The following is a 21,283-nucleotide window of genomic DNA, read 5'->3' on the forward strand; positions in this document are numbered from 1 at the left end:
ACCCCTCAACACTCTGCAAATCACCAGCTCACAACAGGCAGGAAGAGGAAACTTCTGGGAAACCGAAAGTACTCGGGAAAGGGTGGGCCAGACAGCAACCCTCCAGCCACTCAGCAGCTGGGCTCCTGTGAGCAGCATGAACCAGGCTCCGCACACCATCTTGATGTACCCCAATGCTGGGCGCCCCATACACTATGAGAAGCTCCAGGAGGAACACGAGGTGGCAGTGCTGGGGGCACCCCAGGGCTCAGCTCCCATGACAACCACCGTGATCAACATGCCCAGAGACATCTCTGTGCCCGACCATGTGGTCTGGTCCCTGTTCAACACGCTCTTCATGAACTTCTGCTGCCTGGGTTTCATAGCCTTCGCCTACTCCGTGAAGGTGTGTGTGCTGTGGGGGGGGCTGGGCAGTGGGAGGGGCGGGGGGGGGGAGTGCATGGGAGGGTGACACTCCACCTGCACCTGGGGTGTGTGGGTCTGTGTGTGCTGGGGGAGCTGCTGTGGATCACCCCCTATGGCTGGTGTCCATTGACCCTGTGTGCCCTCCTCTTTCTGGGTAAGTGTGGGGGGCATTAGGGGATCTCCCAGGGCAGGCACAGGAGGGAGCAGCCTGGGAATCTGGGGTCACTCTTGTCCCCATCCCCAACCCAGAGGACTTCTCCCTATGCCCAATGGCAGAAATACCCGCTGCACACTGCAGAGTGTGGCACCCCAGGCTGTCTCCCAAGCTGGGGTGAGCAGCCAGCACTGGGGCCTGCTGCACAGTCTGAGTGTGTGAGGGACAAGAGCAGAGAGGACCCTGGGGGCCTGGGCCTAGCACCTGCCTCTCCCCTGACCCTCTGCATCTGGTCTCCCCAGTCTAGGGACAGGAAGATGGTGGGTGACATAACTGGGGCCCAGGCCTTCGCCTCCACTGCCAAGTGCCTGAACATCTGGGCCCTGATCCTCAACATCATCCTGATCATCGGCGCCATCGTGATTCTCATCATCTTCTCGGCAGCGATTGTCCAGGCTATTTGACAGATGATAAACCACCCGGGGGCTTCTAGTCTTCCCATGTCCTGACCCTCCTAGCTGGCCCTGCACCCTGGGCTGAGGCCCTGCCCCTGCACCCCTCGCTTTCTGAAATATTGACACGCACCCATCTGTCCACCGTGGGATTCAATAAAGTGCACTGTACGCGGGTGTGCTGTGATCTCGCCTGGGGAGGGGTCTGCTGGCAGTCCCAGCCTGGCGCAGGATCTGAACCCCTCTCCCTCTGCTGTCGCATGCATGTCCCACGTTCTGCAAGTTCCTGACTTCTTGCTGTGGGTGCTCAGTGCCAGGTGGCATCTGGCTTTCCCCGTATTTGGTGGCTGCAGGCAGAAGGAGACTGAACTTCCTGTGGCCCCAGGCCTCCAGGAAGGCCCTAGGAACAGAAATCAGGGAGCCCACACAGCCCAGAGGTGGGACAGTAGCTCAGGGTCTCTGGCCTTCAGGAGAAAACAAAACTCTGCCCAGTCACACCTGAGACCTGGGTTTGAGTTTAGTTTTGAGTCTGGCCTTGAGTGGTGGTGACCTTAGGGACACCCCTGGGCTGACCTTGCCCTGGAGACGGCTGACGTGGGAGCTGGAGGGCCTGCCTCCCCTAAGAGCACTGGCTGATCGGCCGCCCAAAGAGGCCCAGAGCTCTTGGCTGCGACTGCTCGTTCCCCTGCACAGCCCAGACAGGCTGGGCCTGAGCCCTCCAGTCCCTCAGCAGCACTCCTACTCCAGGGGACCCAGGGACGCAGACCAAGGGGACTCTGGTGCACAGGAACACGAGATGCTACCCCAGCAGCTCGCCCAGGACCGGTCCCTGCCGCCGCCGACCTCAGCACCGCGGTCAAGTGACGGAGACTGAGGCGGTGGTCCTTCCGCGCACCCCTCGCTCGCCAAACCCAGTCCCTGGCGCTTCCGCCCGCCGGCGCGAGTGACCCTCCTCATGCACGTGGACACAGCCTCCGATCTCCGCCTCCGCTCTGGCGACCACCCCTTGCAAGTCTCCGGGAGCCCCAGGGTGGGGGTGATGACTTCTCCGCGTGTCCCCCCAGGGTATCCTTGCGAGTCCCTGGAGGTCATTGTACTGAGTCACCCTAGCCCCGTCGCTCAAATCCACGCGGTGTCGTGGGACTGAGACACGTCCTGCAGCTCTTTGCTGCCTAAACCGCCCAAGTGGGTTTGAAATGCACCCCAAAATCCCTGGGGACGGCAAGTTGGGTTCTGGGAGTGCGGTGTGCTGGCGGGGGAGACCAGGGCTGGCTCTGACTAGGAAGGGGCCCGCGGCTCTTCTGCAGGCTCCAGGGCTTGGTATGTGCTCGGGGTGGCAGCACCTCTGTCCATGTGTGAGGCCCCCGTCTTTTCCTCCCACCTGGACTCTGGCCAGAAGAGCTGCCTGGGTTGGGACTTCCGCCGATAAGACTGCGCGAAGACCCCTTCTAGCGGTGACTCAGCTTACCACCACGCGCGGTCCACCTGTGCCTCCCTGTGAGGTCAGACGGTGCCCCGTTTGATTTTCAGGATTGGGGCTGAGACATACGCCAGCGTGGGCAAATCTTGTGTGTACCGCTCCCAGCGAGGATGCCCCCATGGCCCTCACCCCAGGGTGACCAGCAATTCTGCACCCACCCGCCTGCGAGTCCTAGGGCCGTTTCCCCACTCCATAGCCCCTCCGCAAGGCAAAGAGGCCTAGACCTCATCAGTCCTGCCCATGCCCAGGCACCCCCAGAACACGCCACGCCCAGTGGACCCTGCTGACCTTCTTTGGGCCGGCCTATCAGCCACTGCTCCTGGCGGGAGCACATTCCCTTCTCCGCATGAACAGCCCTGGACAAGTTCCCTCCAGGGAAAGTCTTCTTAGCTGGCTACTCACTCTGCCCCGCGGAGGAGGACACTTCCAAGTTCACTGTGGGCCTTGCAGTGCCGGCTGCCTACAGGGACCTGAGGAGTGCGCACCCACGCGCGGCCAGACCACCCTCAGTCCAAGACCAGCTGGGTCTTCCCCTCTGCCCTCCTATGGGGACCCCACCCCAAATCTGGGCTGGGAAACGTTCTGGGTCTTGCCAGTCCATCTTTATTCATCCCTGCGGGTTGTGCCCGTGGCAGGCAGGGGGCGCCGCTGGGCTTCAGCCTGCAGAAGGTGCTCTCTGCTCAGGAGCTTCCATCCACCCAGGTGACCCTCTCAGGCTCCTCTGGCTCCAACACCTGGCACCCAGGGACAGCGAGAGCACTCTGTCTGCGGACCAGGCACAAGTACAGCGATTCGCTTGAGAGACTCCAGATCTGGGGCACTGGTGGGCACAGGCCGGGGGGCCTAGGAACTTGGCAGGTGGATCTGCAGGTGACCCTCAGGACAGAACAGACAGGCTTCAGCTTGAAGGGTCACTGCTCCAAGGTTCTGAGCAGAAGGAACTGTCCTCCCAGGCCCTGGCAGGACCCTGTGGAGCCACGTGGGAGGAAGGCCCAGCTCCACAGTGTGTGGGCAACTCTAGAACTAGAGCTAGAACTCACACCCAGGGCCCTGGGTCCCCATCTTGCAGAGACATATTCCTGAGCCAGCACAGTAGGGGTTCAGGCAGTTGGACTGGAGCTCTCAGAGTCTGCCCCAACATCCCTGAGAGGTCACCAGGTTTGACACTTCCTTCTGCAGTGAGCCCACAGCTGAGGTCTCTGCCCCTCTGCCAGCCACTGGCTGCTCCCCATGAAACAGGAGAATGGATAGTGCCCAGTGGACAGGAGGAAGCAGCAGCCGGGATGGAGCCAGACGTGGCTGGGTCAGGAGGCCCTGGCAGGGTCTCTCTCTGTCACCACTCTCTAGAGACACAGGAGCCCCCATCCATCCAACAAGGCCAGGGCTACACACATCCACCCCAGAACCCAAAGAGGTGATAGAGGGCAAGGGGACTCAGCACACAGTGCTCCCTTGGTCAGGGCTCAGAGGTTGTAGAGAGCCACACCCAGGATCCTGGTCAGCTGCTGCCCACAGCAGGAGGCCAGACAGCAGAGGGAGAGGGGTTCAGATCCTGCACCAGGCTGTGACTGCCAGCAGACCCCTCCCCAGGCGAGATCACAGCACACCCGAGTACAATGCACTTTATTGAATCCCACGGTGGACAGATGGGTGCATGTAAATGCTTCAGAAAGCGTGGAGTGCAGGGGCAGGGCCTCAGCCCAGGGTGCAGGGCCAGCTAGGAGGGTCAGGACATGGCAAGACTAGAAGCCCCCAGGATGGTTTATCATCTGTGAAATAGCCTGGACAATCGCTGCCGAGAAGATGATGAGAATCACGATGGCGCCGATGGTCAGGATGATGTTGAAGATCAGGGCCCAGATGTTCAGGCACTTGGCAGTGGAGGCGAAGGCCTGGGCCCCAGTTATGTCACCCACCATCTTCCTGTCCCTAGACTGGGGAGACCAGATGCAGAGGGTCAGGGGAGAGGCAGGTGCTAGGCCCAGGCCCCCAGGGTCCTCTCTGCTCTTGTCCCTCACACACTCAGACTGTGCAGCAGGCCCCAGTGCTGGCTGCTCACCCCAGCTTGGGAGACAGCCTGGGGTGCCACACTCTGCAGTGTGCAGCGGGTATTTCTGCCATTGGGCATAGGGAGAAGTCCTCTGGGTTGGGGATGGGGACAAGAGTGACCCCAGATTCCCAGGCTGCTCCCTCCTGTGCCTGCCTTGGGAGATCCCCTAATGCCCCCACACTTACCCAGAAAGAGGAGGGCACACAGGGTCAATGGACACCAGCCATAGGGGGTGATCCACAGCAGCTCCCCCAGCACACACAGACCCACACACCCCAGGTGCAGGTGGAGTGTCAGCCTCCCATGCACTTCCCCCCCGCCCCTCCCACTGCCCAGCCCCCCCACAGCACACACACCTTCACGGAGTAGGCGAAGGCTATGAAGCCCAGGCAGCAGAAGTTCATGAAGAGCGTGTTGAACAGGGACCAGACCACATGGTCGGGCACAGAGATGTCTCTGGGCATGTTGATCACGGTGGTTGTCATGGGAGCTGAGCCCTGGGGTGCCCCCAGCACGGCCACCTCGTGTTCCTCCTGGAACTTCTCATAGTGTGTGGGGCGCCCAGCATTGGGGTACATCGAGACGGTGTGCGGAGCCTGGTTCATGCTGCTCACAGGAGCCCAGCTGCAGAGTGGCTGGAGGGTTGCTGTCTGGCCCACCCTTTCCCGAGTACTTTCAGTTTCTCAGAAGTTTCGTTTTCCTGGCTGTTGTGAGCTGGTGATTTGTAGAGTATTGAGGGGTGGAACTAAATCCTGAGGATCAAATTTCTCTAGGGCAGAGTGGGAGGAAGGACCAGGTGGGCGGTGCTTTCTGTCCAGGAACCCAAATCAGTACCTCTCAGCTGACCCCTCCTGTTTGGGCTGTGGGGGTCCTGGGGTCTTTTCCCAGGCCTGGGAGACTCCACAGTCTGGTCAACAGCAGCAGGAGCTCAAGGTCCACATTCAGGGCCCAGCCAGTCCACCACAGCCCCTGCACTCTCCAGAGCCACCAGGTGGTGGCGCATCACAGCCATGTTCCTGGAATGAAGTTCTGAAGGAAAATGGGAGATAGCAAAACAACCTGGCACAAACTGTCAGCCCCAGGGCAGGGCTTGCTGTGGCATCGTTGCTGACCAAGCATTTGCCCTGTTCCCTTGCTGGAGTATTCAGTGTGTGATGTCCCAGAAGTCTGATTTCCAACATGGCAGTTTGTAGTTAACGGATGAATAAAAGGGCTCATGGGAGGGACTCCTCTCCCTTTAGGCATTGGCCTTAGCTGCAAGACCCTGGAGAGCTGAGTCCCTTGTCTGTTCTGCTCCTGGCCATCTGCGTGAGAGAGGTGCGTGCTCTACCTTGGGTGCAGAATTGGTGTGGGGTAGCTTTGCAAGCCCAAGGGTGGAAACATGTTCAAACTCAGGCCAGGCTGCAGCTGGGATGGAGATGTTCCCAGGGTGTAGACACCGGGGCTCAGCAGAGCACACGGTTGAGTGCACAGGAGGGTATCTTCACACTTGGTGCACAGAGGGCTGTGTCAGTGGCTGTTCACAGCCTGAGCTGCTGGCTGCTTGGGAAGACAGGTAGGATGTGCCTGGGTGGCAGAGGTGACTGGAAGCCTCTGTTCTCCAAGTGTTACTGTCCCCCTCAGGGGCTGTCGTCCTAGTGAGGGCCTTCAAAAGAGGGCTGACTGCAGCCTGGTCTCCTCACCTCCCTCTGACCCTGGTCACTGCCTACAAACACCATGACACAGCACCCTCCCAGCTCACCGATGCCCATGTGGGCTCCCATGACCACACTCAGCTCTGGTTCCTGGCACGGCAGTCCAGGTGAGGGGCAGCAACAAGACAAGAGCCCAAGTGGTTGTGTGGCATCTGGGTCCCTCTTAGGCTTGTCCCTTGGGCCTCTGCCTGGGCCCATGTTGGTCCTGCCCAAGCCTTGAAGGGTTTTCCCATCCCTGCCCCCAGCAGCTGTGCAAGAAGACCTCCTCACTGGCCACTCCTCCCTGCAGCCCCAGGGACCCAGCTGCCCTCCTACCCCAGTGAGGTCACAGAAGTTCTTCCCAGATGAACACTGGGGTGTGGGAAGGGGAAGAACCACCCAAACCATCACCTCGGCCCAAAGGGCTGTGCTGTCAGCTGTCCTTAGCAGGACTTCTCTGTCCCCTACTTTTGGCTGACCATCAACCGCACTTCTGGAAAGCAATCTCTCATCAACACGACCAGCAGGGTTCCTCCTCTGCTGCCTGTGCAGCCACCTGGAGGTCTGTGCAGCTAAGCGACAGCCCTCAGGGACCCAGGACACCTGCAGTGGCTCTGGCTGGCACTGGGGACCCACAGGAGGTTGGCCAGGAGTCTCAGATGACACCAGCTCTAGGGAGAATGTGCAGCCAGGAGCAATTCAATTCTGGAGAAAGAAAATGTCAGGCACAGGAAAAGGACCAGAGCCAGAGAAGACAGAGGTGACCAGACACAGAGCTGCTGGGTGAGGAGCACCTGCACCTCTGGTGAAGGAGGTCCTGCACCCACTGCCTGACGGTCACAGCCTGGGGGAGGCCGCGGCCGGGCCACACCCTCTGGAAACGGGAACCATTGGGAATGTCAAGTGTTTGGTTGATGATACTCATGATGTGGAGAACAGGGCAAATGTCAATCAATGATAAAAGTCTGTATGGCCTGAGGTTGTAGGAGAATTCCCAGAATGAGACTAAGGATACAACTGAGGCAGGGCATGAGGTGCATTTCAATCTCTCTCAGGACACAAACAATAGTGTTATTCCTCCAACCTAAGCCACGAGTAATATTTATCCCACGGTTAACAATTTACATTAGCCACCCCCCACCCCATCCTGAAGCCACAACTTGTACAACAGCCTAGCTACAGAAAAACAATTGCTGTGCCAACAGTACAAGGACCACAGTATGTAGTTTATGGTGTCCCCCTTGAGGACAAGAGGCTAATAAAAATACATTCCCCCACCAACAGACCCTCCTTTGCCTTACACAGGAATTCATGATGAGAATGGAAAACACACAGTTGATAATGTCCAGTTTAGAGATCACTTACAGATTTTCTTAAGTGATCCCTAACGTTCCACTCTCAGCTGCACTGAGGACCAGACTCAGGACCTGCAGGGCAGGCAAGCCCTCTGACAGTGAGCCGCCTCGCAGCCCAGCAGAGCCGCTTTTATAGGAGCCTCTGTGGTCCATCACTTTTACTGCATTTTATGCAAATAATCAGGCAAGTTCAGTGAGACTAAATTTATTTGACAAATACCATGTTTCACTGCATAATCGTTGCACATTTTATGGCAATTTTTTTGGAAAACAGTGGGGTGCATCCATTATGTGAAGCTTTTTTAAAAAAATTGTGCTGACATTACTTAAAAATTGTTTATTACTAAACTGTCTTTGGTGAGAAAGAAGAATGCATGGAATATACATTACATATACTTTCATGAATATGCATTAAAATAGTCCAAATTGGTGACTCCATTTCTTTGTGACAGGTTGTAAACACTTTTCCAGTCTGAAAAGTGAACACATTAGTTGTTGATCTGGGCATTATAGATGAAGTATTACACTTGAGAAAACTGACTAGTTTTGCATCTGGGCACAGTGACGTATGTGTGTAATCCCAGCGGCTCAGGAGGCTGAGGCAGGAGGATCTCAAGTTCAAAGCCAGCCTCAGCAAAAGTGAGGCACTGAGCAACTCAGTGAGACCCTGTCTCTAAATAAAATACAAAATAGGACTGGGGATGTGGCTTAGTGGTTGAATGCCCCTGAGTTCAAATCCCAGTACCCAAAAAAAAAAAAAAACTGGTTTTGCCAAGTACAGACTTACACAATTTAATCTTCTGTCCTTGAATGTCCTGCTCCCGTTGCTGGTTTTGTTACCTGACACACCATCCTCAGTGCCACTCATGCAAGCTGGTCACTATTAGTACTGAAACGCTCCAACCAAAGCACAGAGTTGGCTTTGGAAATGACAATGATGGTGTCTGTGACCTGAGCATTCCAGGCTGGGGCTCCCAGTGTGCAAGAGGGCAAAGGCCATCAGCACTGGTGGATGCGTTGCTGCCCGTTCTTGCCTTTCAAGCGCAGGATGAACAGCTTCCTACCATGCTGCGTATTCGCAATGAAAGGTTACAAACTGGGCTGGGGCTGAGTGGTGGAGCGCTTGCCTGGCATGTATAAAGCCCTGATTCTCAGCACCACACGTAAATAAATAAAATAAAGGTTCATTGACAACTAAAAAAATATATTAAAAGAAAACGAATTTTTTTTTTTTTAAAGAAAGGCTATAAACAACTTTTTGGACTAAAAAAACAGGATGAGAAGATTACACAGTGGTGATGATTATGTGATGAAATGTGGTAAATTGGTTTCTCTATGATTTTCTTTTGTAAAATTGGGGGGTCTGGAGAGAAAATTTACATTTCAGAGAAAGCCATAGTGCACCTGCTACTGGATTCTGGTGCAGATCTTTATCATTTTTATTTTTTGGGATTTTACTATTTACCTGTGACTTGGGCAGCATCTTCAAACCTTTCTTATCTGCAAGCTTACTGTTTCCAAATTCCCACCCAGTGTTCTAATGTGGATGCAGTGAAATTAGAAATGTCCTGTTTTGAAGCTGCAGGCTGAGGCCGATCAAGCTACAGACCCTGGGGAATCCCCACCAGCTGCAGTCCAGGGCAGCAGGTCCGCCCCCCCCCACACACACACACACACCAGCCTCCGCTCCAGAGAAAGGGCTCTGGGTCCAGATCACAGGTCTTCTCAGCTGACTGCCCTCTAGAGGAGGCCTGGCTGTAGCATATTTAGAGCTGCACAGGCCCCCAGCAGCAGTCTTGATCATCCACACTGGCAGCCGCAGGTGTGAGCACAGGCTTCTCTGCCCAACAGCCTCCCATCTGCTGGGAGGGACCCTCCCACGAGGACAGCCGGGGTTAGAGTCAGACCCAACAGCAGTGGCTGGGACCTAGCACTGCTCCCCAGCCTACACAGCCTCCCTTCCTTGAGGAGGCCCTGTCCTCTGCTGAGCTCTCTACAAGGCCACTTGCTTCTCTCCGAGTCTCACCCTGAATCTGTATGGCTCCCATGCTCAGGCACAAATAAGATTTGTGGGTTGTTATTCCTATTATCTGGCTATTGTCTGTTTATTTTATAATGTAAAATGATTGAATCTTCAGAGGGAAAAGAGTAACTTGAACCTTCCCTACACAACCAAGTCCCTGTCCTGGGGTTAACCAGGGACTTCCCATTAACATAAATATCAGCCCATTAACAAACACCCAAGTGTGGTGGGAAAGGCTTGCTGTGAGGAGCAGGCAGTCTTCAACCTGCCTGGAAACCACAGGCCCACAGGAAACCAAAGCCTGCGTCAGCACGTCACAGCGGGGAAGGGAGCAGAAGGGACCCAGGGCATGGCTGCCAGGCATGTATGTCACTGTGTCACTGTGGAGCACAAGGAGCCCAGGATGTGGCTTCTGGGTGTGTATGTCACTGTGGAGCAGAAGGGACCCAGGGCCCAGGATGTGACTGCTGGGCATGTTCATCACTATGTCACTGTGGAAGGTCCCTGGGCTCTTGTCTTGCACTTCTCCTACCCGGTGTGGAGGGGTGGTCTGTAGGAGGTAGGCAGCCCCCTCCCACACACTGAGCATCAAGGGTGCTCAGTGAGGTTTCCCACGGCTTCCTGCACCCACGCTGTCTTTGTGTTGTTGGGAAATTTCCCAGAAGTCTCTAAGCAAAGCCCCTGGCAGTCAGAACTTGAGATGAGCAAGCCTGTCACCGACCTTGACCCAAGTCATCTGGTGTCTCTCCTCAACATCAGGGTTCACTGAGGAGTAATAATTCACCAGTGACACTACTGTCACCACTGGCAGCTCACCGAGAGTCATAAGTCAGACAATCACAGCTTCTTTGATTCCAATCTCAGTTTCTATGTCAGTAAGACTCCAGTCACACACCACACTTGACACAATCATGCACTCAGGAAACAGGAAGTCTGAGACAGTGCTGGGCGACCACAGGGTGCAGAGGCTGGACTGAGGGCACAGGTAGACAGTGGATGGGGTGCAAGGTCAGCATAGGTGGCCAGAGAAAACAAGACTACAAACAACCAGAGAGCTCCTTCAGGGCACAGAGCTGCCGAGAGCAGAGGCACACAAGGCCACAGTTCAGCCTCAGCGTGGGCCGGCAGCTCCCGGGGCAGCTAGGAGGGGGCCGGGGTGGTTGTCACAGTCAGGAGAGGCCATCTGCGGGTGAAGCGCACAGACAGGGGTCTGAAGGTTCATTGCTATGGAGATTTTCCTGGGCAAGTCTTGTGACAAGTGATCAGACGACAGTGTCAGGGTGCGCCATGTCCAGTCTCGAGAGGCTCCTCCTTTTGGGGGCTTTACGGGAGGAGATTGCTTCATGCAGTGGTCTGGTGTGTTCAACAAGTATGGGCCTGGATTCTCTGATGAGTGTGATAAGCCCGTTCAATCATGTGTTTCCAATTAATTTGGTAAGTAAACAGGTGGTCATTTTTTTTGGGGGGAGGGTACTGGGGATTGAACCCAGGGGTGCTTACCCACTGAGCCACATCCCCAAACTTTTTGGTATTTTATTTAGAGACAGGGTCACTCAGTTGCTTAGGGTCTTGCTAAGTTGCTGAGGCTGGCTTTGAATTAGCCTTCTGAGCTGCGGAATAAAGGTGAACATTTTTATTAGCACAATTAATTATTTGTCAGTTTGTATCTTATGGTTGTGCCAGGCAGAGGGTGGTCGTACACTTGACCAATAAGTTGTAGAGTCACTGCACTTCAGAACTCAGACTCAAAATGGAGACGCTCATGGCAAACTACAGCTTTATAAGATGAGTCACTCAGGGCAGGCACAGCCTGAGAGCTGCTGTCCTACACACCAGGAGTCACTAAGGGCAGGTACAGACTGAGAGCTACTGTCCTAAACACCAGGGAGTCACTCAGGGTAGGTGCAGCCTGGAGTGCTGTCCTGCAGACCATGGAGTCACTAGGGTAGGTGCAGCCAGAGGACTGCTGTTCCACACACCATGGAGTCACCAGGGCAGGCACAGCCTGAGGACTGCTGTTCTGCACACCATGGAGTCACCAGGGCAGGCACAGCCTGAGGACTGCTGTTCTACACACCATGGAGTCACCAGGGCAGGCACAGCCTGAGGACTGCTGTCCTACACACCATGGAGTCACTAGGGCAGGCACAGCCTGAGGACTGCTGTTCTACACACCATGGAGTCACCAGGGCAGGCACAGCCTGAGGACTGCTGTTCCACACACCATGGAGTCACTAGGGCAGGCGCAGCCTGAGGACTGCTGTTCTACACACCATGGAGTCACCAGGGCAGGTACAGCCTGAGGACTGCTGTTCTACACACCATGGAGTCACTAGGGCAGGCACAGCCTGAGGACTGCTGTTCTACACACCATGGAGTCACTAGGGCAGGCACAGCCTGAGGACTGCTGTTCTGCACACCATGGAGTCACCAGGGCAGGCGCAGCCTGAGGACTGCTGTTCTACACACCATGGAGTCACCAGGGCAGGCGCAGCCTGAGGATTGCTGTTCAGTAAACATCTACATCAGCCCCTCTTCAAGAACTTTGGGTTAAAGAGGTGAACCCAGAATCTCTTACCCATAGATACCCAAGCTGCAAATCAAGGTCACGTGTGTCTGTACCTAAGACTCCATACCCCTTCAGGGGCACAGACTCCCTCTACCAACGGGGCCTTCACCTCACTCAGGCCACACAACACCGCTGCTGAAGAAGGTGCTGAAGAGAGGGATCACTCCCTGAGCTTTTTGCCTGAGGCAGCTGTTTAAGCCAAGTAAAAAAGGCATGTTCCAGCCACGTGATCAAGTTTCAGGGGTGACCGAGTTTCAGGGGTGACGCTGTGATTAAGATGCCACTTGTGAGGTTGAATGCCCCAGCTGTAAGCCCACTCCCTCTCCTTCCCTCCGCTCCCCCTCACAGCAGGCCAGCTGAAGTGAACCTTGGCCTTCCCTTCTGTGCCAAGATGCGAAGTGACATCCCAGCCATAGCCCTTAAGTGACCTTGAAATCTGAAACCCGTCTCACCCCCTGCCCTCTCCAGCCATCGTGGCTGTGCTGGACAGCAAGCGACGTGAGCAATAGGCCTTTGCAGGCTGTCATGTGGAGCACGTGTCACAGTCATGCTTGACATCTGGGGGAGGACCGTTCAGTGCTGCCAGTGGTCTGATGAGGCTCAACACAAAAAGGCATGTTCTTCTTAGGGACATGTGACATATTTTTCAGAACAAAACACACAATAGGACATGAAACAAATCTGGATGAATGTAAGAGGGTTGACATCATTCAAAATGTATTATCTGATCAAGATGAAAGAAAACTAGAATTCAAAAACAAAGGAGAAATTCACAGATAGATTTAAATAACAATCCTGAATAACCAATAGGTCAAGGAAGAAATCATCAGGGAAATTAGAAAACTTGTTGAGATGAATGAAAAGAAAAACCAATAACATGCATGTATGAGGCCCTGGGTTCAACCCCAGCATGCACACAAATGCAAACACAGGCACACACACACAGACATATGACGCACCCATGCATGCACATTCAAGCACACACAAACACTCACACATGTAAATGTACATGCATGCACACACCCCCACACACACACACCTGAAAAAGGAAAAGATAAAGGAAGGCAAAAACAAAATATATATATATATATATATATATATATATATATATATATATATATATATATAAATGAAAAAAATAACACTATAATTTATAAGATGCAAGGAAAGTAGTTCACAGAGGAAAAATCACAGTCAGAAATACCTATATTGAAAAAGAAAGCTCCCAAGTCCATACATAACATTCACCTTGAGACACGTGCAAAAGGAGAGTGTATGTACCCAGTCATCCTTATTTTAAAGACCTAACCCCAGAGCCAGACAGCACGTGGTCAGTGCCCCAACTGGACAGCTGGGCACGTGATCACGGAGCAGGCTGCTCTGATTGAATGGAGACACTGCTCTCCCTAAAAGTCAACAGCCAGTAGAGTTAAAGGTCACCTGTGGGAAGCCACTCTGAATGACCACGCCTTCCAGTCCTGAAGCACTAGGCTCTGACCAATCACTACAGTTGGTGGTGACTTGGGCCTTGTCCCAGCTTGATAGCAAGGCCAGCCTTCTGAGTGGGCACACCCCTGGGGTGAGCAACACTCACCTGTTCTTTTGTAATCCTACCCTTTGCCCTGTTTGGGATAGAATGTTCCATGGAATTCCCTGTGTGTGTCCCCTTCTCTTGCTCTGCCTTTGGGTGTGGCCTTCCTTGATGTCAGTCAAGCTGACAGCAGATGTCAAGAAGCTAGACTCAACCCCCTGAAACCTGACCCCTTGCCTCATTTAAATGGCTTCTCCTCAACCTCTCTCTCTCTCTCTCTCTCTCTCTCTCTTTTTCTGGGGACCCTTAAGTTCACAGGAGCCATCACAGGATCCAGAGAAAAAGTTAACTCTGCTCTGTGTGATTATTTTGTGCAGCCCAGTTCACCTGAGTGACCCTGAGTGTTTAGTCATGAGAAACACGACAATCACCTCCAACAAAATCTATAAGTAAACCCTACATAGTAGCTACCAGCGGAACACCACCCCTCCCTTGTCTGTGGGTCTCATTTTTCAGATGGAGGGACACAGGACCTACTCCTCGCCGGGCGTCCCATTGCTACGCTGGAAAACCTCCCACCAAAGATTCCCAGCACAGGGGCCAGCTCCACGCACTGCCCCTAGCACTGTGCAAGGATCTAGCCGAGGCTCAACTCTGCATGGGGCTGGGGTATGGCTCAGCAGCACTGCATCTGCCTGGCTTGTGCGAGGCCCTTGGTTCCTCACCAGCACCATGAAGAAAAGTAAAATTCAATTTGCAGGTGATGCAGAACATCCTGCGGAGTTCACACATGAATGGTAGGCTAGTATGAGACCAGCAAAGTGTGGGACCCAGATAGACGCATGAGAGACCATTTCATTTCTGTACACTAGCACTGAACAGTCCATGTCACGTTAGAAAACAATTTCATTCCATCACCATTCAGAAGAATAAGATACTTAGGAAGAAATGTAACAAAGAAACCCAAGGTGTACAACTGTATTCCAAGAAATAGCAGAAGGCCTAAAAGACCAAAACGTCCTACGCTCCTCTCACAGTGATTCACACCTGGATGTTGGATTCAGCTGGTAACTCCCAGCCCCAGTGTCCTCCGCTCCTCATTTTGGTCTCCCTCCTCCTTTCTTTTTTTTTTTTTTTTAACTGCAGAAATTGATGAACTGATTCTAAAAAGTATAATAGCATGGAAATGCAAAAGAACTCTGAATAGCTAAACAGGTATGAAAAACTAGATCAGACTTGAAGGACTTACACTTCCTAATCTCAAAAGCTACTTCAGGCGTGGAGCAGGGGCACACACCTACAATCCCAGCAGCTCCAGATGCTGAAGCAGGAGGATCACAAATTCAAGGCCAGTCGCAGCAATTTAATGAGGCCCCAAGCAACTTAGCAAGACCTATTTCAAAATAAAAATGGTTTGGGGTGTGGCTCGGTGGTTAAGCACACCTGGGTTTAATTCCCAGTACCAAAAAAAAAAAAAAAAACTGCTTCAAAGCTATAGTTCCCAAGACCACGAGGCACCCAGCAAAGGTGCAGGCCCAATGGAACACATTGGAAGACCAGAAAAAAGCCTGCTGTCTGTGCCATACTGATTTGTGACCAGAATTCACAGGCCAATCCTGAAAACAGGACAGTCTTTGCAGAACATGGTGGTGTGCAGGTGCACACCCACAGGCTGGAGAGACTTGTACCCATCACAGATGGAAGTCACTCAAAACGCACCAAAGGCCTCAATGTGAGGCCAAAGTCCACATTTTTCGTAGTAAAAGATAAGGGTGAAGTGTGACTGCTCTGGTGATGTGTCTGTCACTTCAGGCAATGATTCTTAAATAAGACACTAAAAGTACAAGCAGTGGAAGAGACACACATGGAGTGGACACATGGAAAGAGACCCAAGATGGCCAGATGGGCAAAGGATTGGAGCAGGCATTTCTCCAGAGCAAATGCACAAATGACAGCCCATGGAAGGAGGCTCTGCCCCGTAAGCCCTGGGGACATGCAATCCATGTCTAGCCAGGTAAGTGATTGACATTCTCTGACTAGGGCTAGTCCCCTTCTGTTGCTGTGGGAAAGTACCCAAAAAAAAAACAACTTAAAAGGAGAAAAGATTTGTTTTGGCTCATGGATTCAGAGGCTTTGCTGCACGGTCACCTGACTCCTTTGTTTCTGGGCTGGTGTGAGACATGACATCATGGTGTGGGGGCTGAGGTGGAGCAGAGCTGCTCACTTGTAGCCACAGGAAGCAGAGGGAGAGAACCTGAGGCAGGACCAGGGATGGATACCCCACAAGGCACGCCCCATGACCTATGTCCTGCAACCAGGCCCCCCTCCCGACGTTCCCAGGGAACCCTCAGGGCCTGTGAACCCACTAGTGGATGAATCTGCCGAAGTGGTCAGAGCTCTCATGACCCATCGCCTCCCTCTCCTGGACAGTGCTGCACAGGGGACCAGGCCTTCACCACATGACCTGTAGGGGTCATTCCAGATCAGACCACAACAGGGACAGTGATGTATCTAGGTGTGCATCTCTTTGGGGTTTCCTGCCTGGAGTCAGTTGAGCTTCTGGGACTGGGGATCAATGTGGATGCTCCATCTGATTTTGGAAGTTCCCAGCCCCCATTTCTTTAACATTCAGTCTGTCCCTCTCTTCCTCACCTCCTCTTCAAGCCCCCACTCTACATGCACTGGCCTGCCTGGTGGCCCCCGTGGTGGTCTCTGGGGACGGGTCCCTCCCCTTCGCCCTCTTGCTTCCTGCTCTTCAGGCACGCGTGTGCCCTGGCACCAGCTCAGGTGTGCTCTCGAGTCCTGTTGAGGACAGCCTTCGTCTCAGCTGCTCAGCCTCAGCCTTTCTGGTTGTTTTCAGTGCTCTCCGTATTTTTCTGTCGGATATCATCCTGTTCTGGTACCATCCTTTGGTGTGTCAGACATGTGCTCCTTTGTCTGTTGGAAGATATTTAAAAGAGATCCTTTGAAATCTTCATCTAGCAGGTGTGACGCCAGCAGTTCCTCAGCAGTTTCTGCAGAATGCAGTGGCCATCTGTGTGTGGCCATCCACACACGATTCTCTGAGTGTCTCGTGAACAGAGTTTGAAATAACATAATGCAGCAACTCTGGAAGTAGCCTTCCCAGGCAGGGTCCTGTGATGCCGTTTGCTCAGTCACTGTGCCTGCCTGCCTGCGGTGACTTCCCACGCTGGCCTGGGAGTTCTCGTGCTTTGCCGTGTGCAGCCATTGTGGTTCCTGCTCTGTATTTCAGTGCTCGGCTGGAGGCACCAGACCACCCAGTTCTTGCCGTCAGGTTTTATACCTTAATTCTGCAGAACTTGATAGCCTTGCCCAAGTGGCACTTCCTGCTTCTGCCGGGATTCAGGGGAGAGATTGGTGATTATATATACCTAGTCGGAAATATTCTATGTTAACATATGTGCATACATTTATACAATTTTTATAAGTTGCGTAGAAAAGATGTCCTGAGTGGGCTTGGTGGCACATACCTGTCATCCCAGCCACTTGGGAGGCTGAGATAGGAGGATGGCAAGTTCCAAGCCGGCCTGGACAACTCAGTGAGACTCAGTCTCAAAATAATTTAAGAAAGGTCTGGGAGTGCTGCTTGGGCACAGGGCCCTTGCCTAGCATGTGCAAGGCCTGGGTTCCATTCCCTGCAATCCACACTCTCTCTAGATAGAGATAGAGATACCCTGAGAGAGACACTAAGCTAGTTTGTAAAAATTCCAAAACAGTGATTAGAAATGACTTTAAAAGTTCAAGTCTTTGGTAAGAAACCCCCCCCAGCCTCCCTCTGCACCTGCCCTGGGCCTGTGCTGGTGGTCCTGAGTGCCACTGGCAGCCTGGCCTGCACCTGGCCACCTATGCAGGGCCATGGACTCTGCCTTCCCTTCACTGTGCAGCGCACACGGCTGTCGATGATGGAGGCTCAGCAGCAACAGAGCTCAGCAGCAGAGCCCCTGGGTCCTAGGTGGGCCCCGGGGGTGGGGCTGCGGCCCAGGAGGGGTGCCTCAGTGGCCCTAGTCCAGGTGTATGCCCTGCCATGAAGCTCCTCCTCTGAGGAAGGAGCTCACAGGGGAACCACGTCCACAACAGGAGCATCTGCAGGAAGCTTTCCTGGGTAAGTCCTCATTCCTGGAGGACCCAGCCCATGGTTCGGAGGTTCCCAGTGGACTAACCCAGGGCCTGGTACATGAGAGGGCCACAGAGAGTAGCCAAGACTGCTGCCCTGTCTCAGAGCTTCTCCCCCAGGGTGGTCCTGCCTTTGCTCCCTCCCAGAAAGCCCAGGAGCCCAGAGCCTCAGGCAGAGAAGCCATCATCTGAGTCCCTCAATGGTGCTGTCTCCATTCCCAGCAGAGGGACTCCTGTGGGCACACGAGGAGCGTCTGGATCCCCGTGGGAGGGTTATTGAAGACACCTGCAAAGGTCTCAGGAAGACCAGTCTCGGAACTGATGGAGGTCCTGGCACTTGACCACTGCTTACTGTCCAGCTGACTTCACTGTCTCCTATTGGGTTATTTAAAGAGATGAACCATAGGTTTTCCCCACCTCCTTGTTCCCTTGCAGCTGGTGGGGGAAGTCCCCTGGTTTGAGTGCCTTTGGGCACATACTGGTCTACCTCTGTTGGTCGGGTTGGGCCCCTTCTCGGGAGGTCTCCCCACCTGTCGAGGGCTGTGAATCTTGACACTCCCACGTTACCTGCTTGGACCTTTCCACCCTGCTCTCCCCTCCAGCTGCCTTTCCCACAGCCCAAGTCATTTTACATTGAAAGCTAACAATTCTATTTTGGGAATGGACCATAGGGATTTTCTATTTCTCATACTAAAAATATTTGGAAAGAAAGGGGAGCAGACGGGGCTGGGGTTGTGGCTCAGTGGTAGAGCGCTTGCCTAGCATGTGTGAGACACTGGGTTCTATTCTCAGCACCACGTATAAAGAAGCAAATAAAATAAAGATCCATCTACAACTAATGAAAATATTAAAAAAAAAAAAAAGAAAGAAAGGGGAGCAGAGGAGACCGCTCCTTCTCCCCTCCCAGACTCGGGCAGACAGAACCCATGTGTGTGAACCAGGCCCAGCTATCAGTGACGGCCAGTGCTCGAGGATGTGGGCTGGTGGGCCGTCAGGTTTGTCTAAGGCCTGCAGCGTCCTGAAGCCTCCACCTCGGACTCACGGGCCCAGGAGAGTTCAATGTGGGCTCCTCCGCCAGGCCCACCCTGGATCCTGAGAGTCAGGCTGTCCCTCCTCCAGCTCATGAACTCTTTCTGTCCTTTGCTGAGATAGTGGCCAAGAGGAGCCAAGCTGAATTCGGCTCCTGCAGGGAGAGCGTCCCGAGAGGGACCTGGCCCCAATGCCGTCGCTCCAGCACACCTGCCCATGGCTTTGGATCAGTTGGTGTCAGGAAAAATAAAAAGGGAGATACAGAGACAAGGTGCAGAGGCAGGAAAGTGGCTCCTTGTCCAAGCAGCCACGTTTATTTATACCAGTAGGTTACCTTAGGTCATTTGTACCATAACTACATTATTGTTTACAGTATCAGTAAAGTTGCTTATTTTGTAGTTGCATTTTACAGTTACAATAAAGGATGTTAGGAGCTTTGTGCAGCTCTCAAGAAAGTCCATTATATAAAGTTACTGTTATGTGGACAGATTTAGGTTCAGTGAAACATTGTGATTTTCTAACCAGAGAGTCCCCAAACTCCATTCCCAGGAGCCAAGTGCCTAAAATGAAGGTTGAGGCTGATAAGACTGTAACACAGACTTTCCTCTTGAAGGACATTGCTATAGCAGCCAGGCATCCTGTGTCTTTGTACAGGAGTTTCCCAGCAGCCAGGCATTCCATGCTTTGCACAGAAACTTCCTAGCCACCAAGCCTGCCACAATCATGAAGTTCCTCAGACACCCCAATCTCAAACACAAAACAATTGGTAGAGCAATTTATGCACCCAATCACTGCTGAAGAGATAGAGGTGAGAGAGGAAAGGTCAGGCAGTCACTGCAGGTAAGAATAGGTAATGAGGATACCAGCTGTGAGCAGGAATGATGAGTCTGTCCAGGGGCTTCGAGGAAGGCAGCCCACAACTGCTTTTGAAGTTCAAGTACGCAGGTGTGCAGCCAGGGAGGGAGGAGGTGAAGAGATGGTGGAGAAGGGGAAACTGACTGATGTTTGAATTCTTTTAGATGAAAATTAGAGGACTGCTGACGATGATTTTGTACAGAAAAATAAAAAGCTTTGGTGCTTTTGCTCTCAGACATGGGGAAGGACTAAAGCCAATGATTAATGACAGCGGTTAAAAATGGCCCATTGTGCTTTTTCTAAGGGTATGAAAGTCCCTCCTCTCTGGGGAGTCCATCATCTATCACTTTCTTAAATGAATCTTGTTGCTATGCTCACACAGTTGGCTGTTTGCAGTTTCATTCTTCCACTCCGTGGAACAAAAACTCAGTACCAATCAACCATAAGACCAATATCAGAAGAATCAGTCAGCAATGGGCAGAACTTACTGGCTGGTTGTGCACAGACAGTCCCCATCAATGCTACCACCACCGTGCCAGGATGATGGTGGCCTTTCACAAAGCTTAGCCTGTGTGAGCCCACATGTGAGTGTAGGTGAATGAAAGTATCGAGATTCTCGTTAACCGAATAAAGAAGCCTAAATGGGGGTGCTGGCAGCCAGACTTGCTACAGTATATGGTGTAAAATGTGCAGGTGAAACAGGGAAAACCCGGACAGACCTGCAGCTCGGCTGCGTGGACTGCAGATCTCAGAGGTTGTGTTTCCAAGCAGTACACTCCACCAGCTGCGCAGACACCCCTTCTGGCTGGTGGGTCCCCGTGGCAACACTGCCCAAGTGGTTCCTCAGAAGCTTAGGGGCCACTTTTGTCTATCCCAAACCTGCTGAAACCACCGACCCCTCATGTGGGCACTGGTGGCCTTCTGACCTCAGATGGCCCAAACTCCACCCCTGGAGCAGCCACGTACACGCTCTGAATGTGTGTCCTGAGGGAGCCACAGAGTTTGATTCTGCAGATGCAGACCACAGTGACCCCTTTCCCTTACTGCCCACCACCCTTCCCCATGCCCTAGCCCACCCTGTCTTTATCCCACCCATGCCCCCAGGCCCCATCCTTGGGGAGGTGGATTTGAAGCCTGCTCTTCCTATTACTAGAGTATTAGATCAGAGGTTTGACTCTGGGGTCCCAACAAATCAGCTCCACTCAGTCACCCCAAAGTGGGAAAAGAACTTTAATCAGTGTGGCAATATTGGGAAGACCAGCGTATACAGCCTGCCCATGTCCATATGTTTCAGATCAAATAGACAGGGGCCAGAAGAATACGGCTGGGGGTCTTGGCCAAACTGGGGTCTGGCTGGTCAGGTAAGCCCAGGCAAGAAAGTCGTGCTGCTGGGGTAGATGTGCTCCTCCCAAGATGCTGCTGCCCCAGGCCTGTGTTCCTGGAGGCCACGGTGGCTGACTTGTACCGAGGAGACAGATGCAAACGGAGGCAGAGACGCCCCATTTCCTGCTCTGAGGCCTGAGTGAGCAGCCTCTTGGTCCTCGTCACATGCTGTCTGCAGGTGATAGCTATT

At 53.2% G+C, this 21,283-nt stretch overlaps 2 protein-coding genes across 3 annotated transcripts; one reads left to right on the forward strand and one right to left on the reverse strand.

The window, feature by feature from the left end:
• Positions 1 to 83: 83 nt before the first annotated feature.
• On the forward strand, positions 84 to 1,188 carry LOC139706833 (interferon-induced transmembrane protein 1-like). 2 transcript variants are annotated; one of them, XM_071615873.1, is made up of 2 exons: positions 84 to 385; positions 862 to 1,188. In XM_071615873.1, the coding sequence occupies exons 1-2, from the start codon at positions 137 to 139 to the stop codon at positions 1,021 to 1,023; spliced, it is 411 nt and encodes a 136-aa protein (XP_071471974.1). In that variant the 5' UTR covers positions 84 to 136; the 3' UTR covers positions 1,024 to 1,188. The 2 variants fall into 2 exon arrangements, 1 of the variants encoding a protein (XP_071471974.1); XR_011708446.1 differs by lacking the exon at positions 84 to 385 and adding an exon at positions 454 to 559 and having other exon boundaries at positions 862 to 949.
• A 2,910-nt stretch (positions 1,189 to 4,098) lies between these two features.
• On the reverse strand, positions 4,099 to 5,233 carry LOC139706832 (interferon-induced transmembrane protein 1-like). The gene is made up of 2 exons (XM_071615872.1): positions 4,898 to 5,233; positions 4,099 to 4,425 (listed from the first exon to the last, which is right to left on the reverse strand). The coding sequence occupies exons 1-2, from the start codon at positions 5,144 to 5,146 to the stop codon at positions 4,234 to 4,236; spliced, it is 441 nt and encodes a 146-aa protein (XP_071471973.1). The 5' UTR covers positions 5,147 to 5,233; the 3' UTR covers positions 4,099 to 4,233.
• Positions 5,234 to 21,283: the final 16,050 nt, after the last annotated feature.

This window comes from Marmota flaviventris, chromosome 9 (assembly GCF_047511675.1).
Source record: "Marmota flaviventris isolate mMarFla1 chromosome 9, mMarFla1.hap1, whole genome shotgun sequence".
In the NCBI taxonomy this organism is placed as follows: domain Eukaryota; kingdom Metazoa; phylum Chordata; class Mammalia; order Rodentia; family Sciuridae; genus Marmota; species Marmota flaviventris.